This window comes from Argentina silus, assembly GCF_951799395.1.
Source record: "Argentina silus genome assembly, chromosome: 21".
NCBI classification, from domain to species: Eukaryota; Metazoa; Chordata; class Actinopteri; order Argentiniformes; family Argentinidae; genus Argentina; species Argentina silus.
In genome coordinates, this window is record NC_139675.1 from 12,961,278 (window position 1) to 12,971,277 (window position 10,000).

At 43.3% G+C, this 10,000-nt stretch overlaps 2 protein-coding genes across 2 annotated transcripts in view; both read right to left on the reverse strand.

Annotated features, from left to right (window-relative positions):
• The window catches only part of npnta (nephronectin a), a 50,293-nt gene extending 46,249 nt beyond the window's left edge, over positions 1 to 4,044 (reverse strand). The window contains exon 1 of the mRNA XM_083693332.1: positions 3,767 to 4,044. Coding sequence (XP_083549458.1) covers positions 3,767 to 3,837 — 71 coding nt within the window. The 5' untranslated portion in view covers positions 3,838 to 4,044. The remainder of the gene's footprint in view (positions 1 to 3,766) is intronic.
• Positions 4,045 to 8,326: 4,282 nt separating this feature from the next.
• The window catches only part of gstcd (glutathione S-transferase, C-terminal domain containing), a gene marked incomplete at its 5' end in the record, with an annotated part of 44,633 nt that continues 42,959 nt past the window's right edge, over positions 8,327 to 10,000 (reverse strand). Inside the window, one exon of the mRNA XM_083692696.1 lies at positions 8,327 to 9,491. Within this exon, the coding sequence (XP_083548822.1) occupies positions 9,301 to 9,491 (191 nt within the window). The 3' untranslated portion in view covers positions 8,327 to 9,300. The remainder of the gene's footprint in view (positions 9,492 to 10,000) is intronic.

A 10,000-nucleotide genomic window follows, 5' to 3' on the forward strand; every position in this document is an offset into this window, starting at 1 on the left:
CTCGACTCTGCTGTAACAACATGATTTATCAATTCTCCTGCATCACAAGTCGTTTTTACGCACTGTGGAACAGTGCGTACCATATGACTGATGACCTTTCACTTCCTTCATGCAAAATTCATACAGTGTATATGACTGTAATCAGTTTCAACAACACTGTGGGGCAGCAAGGGATACAGTACATAACTGTAGTGTGTGTGTGTGTGTGTGTGTGTGTGTGTGTGTGTGTGTGTGTGCACTCCTACATGGTCATGAATACCCCGGGGTTACGACCGATAGATTTGGTTTACATTTCCACATTTGAGTCATTTAGCAGACGGTCTCCCAGAGCGACCGATATGAATGAGAAGTAAATTTGTCTAAAGTAATGGGAAAACAACAACAACAACAACAACTACAACTATTAGCCAATGGAGGATTATCCTCGGTTGCGCTACGCTGTGATGGAATTCATGGCAGATCATGACGCCTCCTCATACGCCCGTTGGAAACGTTGAGTCTGAAGATCAGACCGGGTCTTCACAATCGCCAACAGACTCTAACGGGACTCCATCAACCGTCCATTGTGTGGCTATCGACAGCCATTCAGCACTGATTGGGTGGGAATGGCACTTGGGCGCTTACAGAGCCAGTGTTCTCCTGCAGTAAGTGGCAGAGAGAAAGAAAGAGAGAGAGAGAGAGAGAGAGAGAGAGAGAGAGAGAGAGAGAGAGAGAGAGAGAGAGAGAGAGAGAGAGAGAGAGAGAGCGCTACCTTTAGAATAACCTCCATATAAGCCTGGAATTTTCAAGGACTCAGTGGGAGTGAATATACTGAGTAAAGTGTTTGCTATGGTTTAATTTCAGCGAATCCACGGCTGCACGGCGCTCTTTCTATTGACTTAATGAAGGCCAAGGCTGATTGGTCCACCAGACCTTTCGCGCATTTGGCACGGAAGTGTCTGGGAATGAGGCCGCCTGTAGAATAATCAGGAGTAAGAGCCGTGATAAAAAAGCGTTATTTACACCCCTGCATGCGTACGTACGCGCACAACGCAACAAGGCAATTAGCTACGAAAAATGGCGATCCTGCAATCATGCGTCGCATGCGAATTTGTTTGGGCTGCTCACTTCTGTGTATATTGGTGACGCAAGTACACAGGATTGCCGAATTGCGTAGCTAATTAGAGTTCTTCCGTTGCGTGCGTAGAAATGGCCCCGTAAATGTGATTTACCTACGTCTTTATTAACCCCTAGGGGGCGCCAAACCAGGTCTGACATTACAATACATTACAAACAATGTTTGGAACGGGTGAGCAAAAGGTTTGTTTAATGACTGAGTTTGATTGATATGATCTTGGCTGTGCTGGAGCCAAGCTATGCAGTGACATCATCAGATAACAATAGCCTAAATCATGTGTCGACTTTCCTCCAGGCAGTGGCCTGACCTTAAGATAATAGCCTAGTCCGCTTTCTGAATACAACAAAACAACTTAGCCGAATTGCAACAAAAAGGCAATTTTTCCACCCTTGGGCGGTTACTGGCAACAATGCCATAAGTAATGGAACATCATTGAATAGACTATAACACAGGTATATTTTATCTGTTGATAATCAGACCTGTTATTATCCTATAGGGCAAAGCGACCTTGCGTGGGTTGCCAGGGAAGTGAAGCGGCCCTCAGGTGTAGCCAGGCCCATTAGAAGCCTTCTCTAAACAGCTACGGTGAGAGCGACCCGGGATATTAATGGGTTTTTCTGTGGACGCGTTCCTCTCACAGGATTCTCCCTCTCTCCCTCCCTTCCTCCCTCCCTCCCTCTCTCTCCAACCCTCCCTCTATGAATTTAGATTGAAGCAGTGGGCCAGGTTTATAACCAAGGAAATTGGCAAATAATGACCCGCGTGACAAGCTCACTCCATCAGTGCTGATGTTAATAACCTGTGCCGCCGCCGGGTTAATGTAGTACAGCAAATGCTCATTACGGCCGGAGCACACCATGAAATATCAGCACATCTCACCAGACCGTGTCCTGTCACAACACACTGGCATTACTCACACTGCGACCACAAACACCTCGGCATAAACAACGACACAAGTAGCCAAGATAGACACACATACACAGAACAGCAGAACACTCACATACACACACACACACGTTGAATGGATGTGCACGCACTTGCGCGCGCACACGCACACACGCACACACGCACACACACACACACACACACACACACACACACGACCATTTACTTGTTGATACATTAATCAACAAGTAAATGATCGTAGACAGGAAATGGTCATCCTGTTGGCACATTTCCCAGTTACTGTAGATATGGTTAGGTATGGTGACTGGAATACTAAGTTCAGTGAACAAGGGGTTTTCAAAGCCTGATAAGTTCAGTGCTATCCTCCCATATCAATCTCTTGAAAGAAATATTCCACTGACTCTCAAACATATGTGTGCACGGGGGTGAGAGAGAGGAGGGGATTCAGCTTGGGGCTCAACCTGTCTGAAAATGATAAATGGAGAAAAAAAATCTAATTAGAATGCTTGACTGCTCTCCCTACCTTAGAAATATTATAACTGCTGGAGGAGTCTCCAACTCTATGTGTCTAACTCTGTTACTGTCTGTAAGGACTCCTTCTCTACCCTGGGGGACTTCAGATGGAACGAGAATCAGAAGAAGCCTTCACTAATGCACACTCGGGATTCATATTCAGCCTGGCTCCGTTAAACACTTGGGTGGTCAGGGACTCCACGGAAACATCTTTATGATGATGAATACTGTAAGTCGAGTGCATTGGAGCAGATCCAGTGAAAGGGAAGCTGCCGGTATTAATACACAAACATGAAAGTTATCCTGAAGTAATACATGTCATGAGCTGACTATCGTAGGACCTTTAGGTCAGGTTTTATTGACCTAAAATGGAATTAATGATCTGGATAATCTAAGATGAAGATAATTAATGAATGGCGCTTTTATTATTGGTGTTCATTCAAGTATAACATGGCATTAATTGCGTGGACGAATTTCACTCGTGTTTAAAGTTAGATGCACCACGGGGTAGATCTAAATCTCAAGCACATTCTTTGGTTTTGGCACGTTTCTCTCTCCACCTCTGATCCTCTCCTCAAATACTTCACCGGATTCGTGTTTGGACATGAACCACCCAGCCTGCTGTCACTACATCAGGTTCTATCGGAAAATACAAAGAACTGGCTTTGACAAGAAAGTAGCCAAGTCTGCTTTGCAAATGTAAACACTGTTACGCGTGTAATACCGGAGTTGATCCACATTATAATTTGTTACTAGAAAGCCAAATAAACAACTTGTTGTTCAGAGCTCCAAGAAAAAAGGCTTGTAAAGCTTATACAATCAAATCTGTTTGGATATGAAAAGTAAGTGAAAAGTACCCTATATTGAATAGGAAAATATATATATATTTTTTTTTTTGAAGAAATGTAAAAAAATAATAATAATAATGAAAATCTGATTACGCATCTATGCCCCTGCTTATTCTGGCTGGTGCGTCAAGTGCGACTGAGCAACACATCATTTCAGCCCAGCAGTAACAACGTTTCAATATGCATTACTAACTCACATTTCACTACGGAGGTCACAACCTCTCCCTAACACCGTGCAGAGTTTATGAGTAATCACAACCACCGACGCAATTTCAACGCTTCTAAAACAACATAATTTAGAGAGTGTGCAGTATAAAATAAATTGCTTATAATCAACATGTTATGGTTAACAATACACCAGTTTATCTAAATGTGATCTTACCTGCCATCATTCTCGGCACCAGCACCAAAGCAGCAACTACATAACAACATTAACTTTATCCATAATTCCATGTTTAGAGGAATACGCGGACGCAGCGCCCGCTCTCCTAAAATCCAAATGTACGGTCCGACTACGCACCGCAGTGAAGGAAACACCGGATATTTTTGTTCAACCGTTATAGCACCGGCAGGAGAGATTCGCTGTTGTCCTTGAGATAGATCATTTACAATGTTTCCGATGTGCCGGAGAAACCAGTCAGTTGCCACTCGAAGTGACCAACGTGTGTTTGTGTGTGTGTATGTGTGTGTGTGTGTGTGTGTGTGTGTGTGGAGCCGAGTGCACTCTACTGGTAGGATACTGAAGAGACCCGGCAGCCCCCCAGCCCCCACCAGCACAAGTTCAGTGGTCTATCCAATGAAACGCCTTCACCGCATTCTGAGCGGTGAGCGGCCGTCTTCTGCAGGGTATTTAATACCGCTGGGGCTCACTCGACCCTACAGCTGTGGGACTTTACGCAGAGGCAAAGACCCACATCCAGATGATTAGACGGTCCAGGTTTCTCGCATGTAAATGCCTTGATTTATTGCGCAGCCTGCCGAGGCACGCAGGTGCATCAACCACCCAGCAAGAAGGTCCAAACTACACACCCTGTACAGAGTACAGCCCATAGGCTACTGAACAAGACATGCCCTACATCCAATGGCAACATAGGGATGGGAGGAAATAATGTATCTGCAAATACTGTAAATGCACATAGATGGAAGATAACTGTCAAGACATTCTGACTAAATAGATCATATATCTCTATACTAAAATTATCCTTAATTGATATCAGAATGCATGTAGCCTCAGGCTACATGTTGCATACTACCTAGTTATTAAAATTAAGCAATTGTGGGTTGGGCTCGAAAAATTTATTATTAAAAATCTCTGGTTGTTCCTTAAAACCAAGCAAATGTTGTGTCCATGGCTGTAAGCAAGGGTACAATTACAGGGATATGTTCAGTTCGGGCTGGGCGATATTGCCAAAGGGTTGTTTTGGAATGTTTTGTTTCTTAAAAATTAAAGTTCTAAATACGTTTAATGAGTAGACTTGACTCAATGCATAGTTGACTTGCTCATAAAACTGTCATTACGAATCTTCAGACGGTCACAAATTGCAATAAAAAAAAATCAAACAATTGCAAATTGTGTTATAGTGCGTCTTATATTCGTGTTGAAATGATCAATTCAACTATTGCAACAATATTTTTGACGGTATAATCAAAGTCCATATCACAGCGTGGATCATACCGGTAAAACAAAAAAAACCCGTTATACCGCACAGTCCTACGATCAGTTATGTTCTTCCCACATTGCTCGCCTCCATCCTAATTACCTAGAAATGAGAGACCTTGCAATATACCCTGCGTGCTAGTCTCACATGTCTCACATTGATTGCTGCTACCTTCCTCCCCCACACATTGGTGACAATTGATTTCATATTTCTGAAGGGTACTTACCTCTACTTTCCACTCTTCACATTTTAAATCCGTTGAATTGTTGCCAGCCGCTGAGAGGACCCATCACTCCTGTTTTTAATTTAAGAGCTGCCTCCTCTTCTAGGCCTTGATACAGTAGGCCTAATCTCTTTCATGTCGTCTAAAGTCAATTCAGTACAAATGTCGAAGCAGAAACAAAGCCACACTGAAATTAAACTGGAGATTGTGTGTTTTTATTATAGACCTAATCCAAACACTTTAGTTTCAGCTGTCTCAAACTTTCCAAGACATGAAATGTTTTAATGTGATTTCTGACTACTTCAGAACTTTCTGTGCCGTTGCTATTGGTTTTTGATGCATGGCAGAGTTTGCCTTGTAATACCCTGTCTCTGATTTGATCATCAATCTTTTGCTTTGCTGTACAAAGAGACAATCTCACTCAAGCTTCCCCGGGGAACAACTTTCCGAGAACGTATGTGGTCGGATTGGCTGGTTTAATTGGATCCAGTGGGTGCCAATTAAACAATAAATCACTGACGTTCCTAATTGGCGTTTCGTCTAGAACGATTACAGCCATAATGTACACAATGAATGATGTAGCTTGTGGACAAAAGATGCAAGGTCAATGCATCTGTAAGCAAATGCACTGTACTCTTTAAGAAAACCCTTGGTTGACTGTGTTAATACAAAACAAGTTTGAAGAAGAGAAAATATAGCTGGAGGATAGCTGGCTGTAGTTATTTTATTACCCATATTTAGGAGAGCTTGTACAGTATGTCAGGGGCGGTTTCAGCCAGCAAGGGCTCAATAATAGAAGTCTGTTATTTGCAACACCAGACTTCGATTAAATTCTCCAAATATGGCGCAATAAACTATCACACACTCTGTCATAAACAATATCTGTGTGTGTGTGTGTGTGTGCGTGATATGTTTATAAACATACAAATATGTTTCCTGGAGCACACAGTGGATTTAATTCCACATAGTCACTGTTCATTATATCACTGTTCACTAATCATTATAAAAACAATGATTAATTAGCTAAGAGCTGCTTGGTTCTAATAACGGCATTTTTGCACCCAATGATTCAACTTGTCTGCTATGCAACGCCTACACAACTTTGATGATTCTGAACACACCCCAGGGAGCTAGACCCCTGCTGTATGGAACACATTGATCTGTGTTAATACATCTCTGTGCCTCCTGCCTCACGCACAAACAAACAAACCAACAAATACATTTGAAAGGGGAACAGAACCCACCCCCCCCCCAGCCCAGCAGACTCATTACGTAAATAAACCTCCTTCCTTTCTCTCTTACAGGAGAAAACAAAACAAACCAAACAACAAAAATCCTCAACTCAAAACTCAATTCCCCTATGCATAGCCGGTTGCCTCTACCTGCTCGGCACTCGATATCTATCCTAATACACACACACACACACAGACACAGACACACACACACACACACACACACACACACACAGACACAGACACAGACACAGACACAGACACACACACACACACACACACGGTCGCTGTTTTCCTTTGAATAATCCCAGCTCCATGAAAGGAAGGAGCAGTAGTGTCTCCAGCCATTCACCCGGGGACAGATTGGCTCTGCCTGCAGAATTCTGATGAGCTTCTTCTGATTGGACAAGCCTCCTAGGCCTACCTCTGGTGGCAAGGCACAGGGCCCAGCCTTCCAACAGATGAGGCGTGCATCCAATAACCATCAACTATCAACCACGACAGTAAATAGCCTCGAGGACGACACCGTATAGCATACATGATTCCAGATCATTCTATGGAGGAAGGTTCTAGGAGTGTGTGTTGCATATTTTGTGGGTTTCTTTTCGGGAGCTCTGGTAGCAACGGTGTGCCCAATCTAGCATGCTGACCTTTACATCAGCCAAGCATTCATACATTATTCATTGCTGTCAGCCATATTAGGAAATGCATAAGACATGCTGTTTCACTTTGCCTCTGAACAAGGAAGAATCAGAACAGGCATGGGAGAAGTGGTAAATGCTGTGTGGATTGTGTTGAGAATGTAATTAATACTGTAGTGTTGCGCGCGCGCACGCTCACGCAAACACACACGCACGCACAGACACAGACACAGACAGACAGACAGACGCAGACACACACACACACACGCAGACATGCACACACACACACACAGATAGACAGACACATAGATAGACAGACACGCACGCACAGCATAACAACATATACAGTGTGTTCTTCAAACGGGCGCAGACAGATACGCAAGTGTAATCTGAGGTTTGACCTCGATTTGCGTCTTGGCCAATTTTAAATAATGAGATATGGTGCGGAAACACATCTGTAATCCACCTGCGCCTGGCTCGCAGAGAGGGGTGTGTCCTCTTCACAAAATATGCTAATAAGATTCAAATAAATACATAATATCTGACATGGAATGACTCGATTTTCCTTGCCAGGCTGCTACAGGACATGTAATGAATTGGATCTGCAAAGACAACTCACTCATGTGACAGCTCACTCACTCGTCGTTACAAGACTGGTAATGGGACGTGCATATACCCCGACCATCGCTCAACGTTGCGTAACGCCTGTTGGACAACAATATTGAAACACATATTCCTTTCACATGATGTTGCTCTCATCTCATGTTGCTATCAATCAACACCACCACGGCCGAGGTCGGCAATTAAATAGCGATTGTGGCTTTTATTGAGTGACATATAATGATAGGCCTACCTCAGAGAAGGCGGAAACAGGCCGACATCGCCAATGGTGCAGGAGCCAAGTAGACGCTCACACCTCACGCAAGAACATAAAAAAGTGCGTCAGTCGCCAGAGACGTTATTTTTTTCTGGAGATTGATTGAGGTGAACATCGGCGCAATCATTAAGGGGAGAGGGTGCCTTTCTTAAAAGTGAGCTGCTTTCTTTCGTGTATACAGTGCCCTCTTTTTAGTGATGATGAATGATGACCACTTTGTCTTCTGATCAAGTTATCAGACAATCACGCCATTCTGGATTTAGCCTTGAGGATCGGGACCATCCAATGATTTGCATTCCATTGGCGACCCTCTCTCTGATACGATTGTGTCATCTACGGCGTTATGTTTTATAGCAATCTTTGATGCAGTAAAATGAGCTTTTGAGACAGTCGGCAATGGAGTACAGGAGGAATGGTTCCGCCTCATCACTGGTACGCTCAGTAGATGGTGAAGGAGCATCTTGAAAATCAACAATCTGTCTGTTTTATTAGGTTTTTTTTATTTGATAGATTTAGCATTTATTGAGTTGGTGACTCTTTGCCAGGTGTTCTTTTTTTGATGACGCACTCATTTTCCGACTCTACAAAACTATTTGTTTTGTTATATCCTCAAATGAGTGATTTGATAGGAGGTATCGTTTTCTGACCTTTTCAATTCATAAGTGTAGCGTGGGCGCCTGGAAACGCACATCTCACATCGGGAGGGGGTACGAGATTAATATGAATCATTTTCAAACCCGAGGTGCAGATGCATTTTTAGTTTAGTTCAGTAAAAAAAAAAAAAAAGGTTACTCATGATGGGAGAGAGGAGACTGCTGAGCGGTCTTACAGAATCTCATTCCCTCAATTTAGCAAAACAGCATGCAACATGTGAAAGTATAATTCATTTATGACACCGTCTGGGTAAAGTCATTAATTCTGCTAAATGCAATCCCTGGTGTTGCTGTTGGAGCTGACAGAATGGTCCAGTAATTTGAGCAAAGACAGAAATGTGATTTAGCAGCTGGCAGACGTCTGCTATGATATGAAACAAATTAAAATAATTAAAGTCTTCAAAAAAAAAAGTTGCTGCTTAACATAAATTAACAACTGAGCCTTCCAGCAATAAGGACATAGAGAAAGAAAATAGTTCTTGAAAACATGCTCCAGGGTAAAACAAAGACATATACAGCAATACAGCACACATCATCATCATGATCATCAACTCAACCTGGAGGCTTCGCTCCTCTCTAGACCCTAAGAGACATTTCTTATCTCCAAACTGCTATGGCCGCCATAGTCCCATTTACTGTGCAACGGTGGCGGTGGCGGAGTCCGCTCCTCCTCCTCCTCTTCCTCTTCCTCCAGCCACTCCCACCAGCATGTTGTTCTTGGGCGAGCAGCTGTCGGGCTCCATGGTTATCACCCGTACAGAGTACCCATGAGCCTCGGCGGCCCACGAGCGATCCAGGTCCACCAGGCCCATGCACTGCTTACCTGGAGGGGGGGTGAGGACAACAATGGAATTTAATACAAAAAGTTGAATACGAAAAGTTAAGTCAGCCTGCAATAGGGGCTTCAAAATTGGAAACATTGTCACCGGCCAATGGGTTTGCTGCACTGGTGCAGTTCACCAATCACCAATCACGCCGGTGTCGTGAGCACAGTCAAATCAGCCTATGTTTATTGACGGAACTGCATTTTGCGAGATAAGCCTGGGAAACCTGGGAAAGGAGAAATTCGTCTTGTCACATTGGTGCGCGGAGATCCGTTCAAATACAACAGTAAAGAGATGTCGCTGTTGTTTATCGTTATCTGCGCACGACTGGAATGCACTTTTTTTTTTTTTTTTTAACAAACCAAGTTGTGTCAATACCGAGTTACCGCTCCTAACTTCTGTATAAACAACAATAACGACAGCATTCTAATCCTACGATCATTCATTTCCTTCTTATGACATGAACAGATGTATATATATTCTCATTCTCTGTTCATGTTTGGATAGA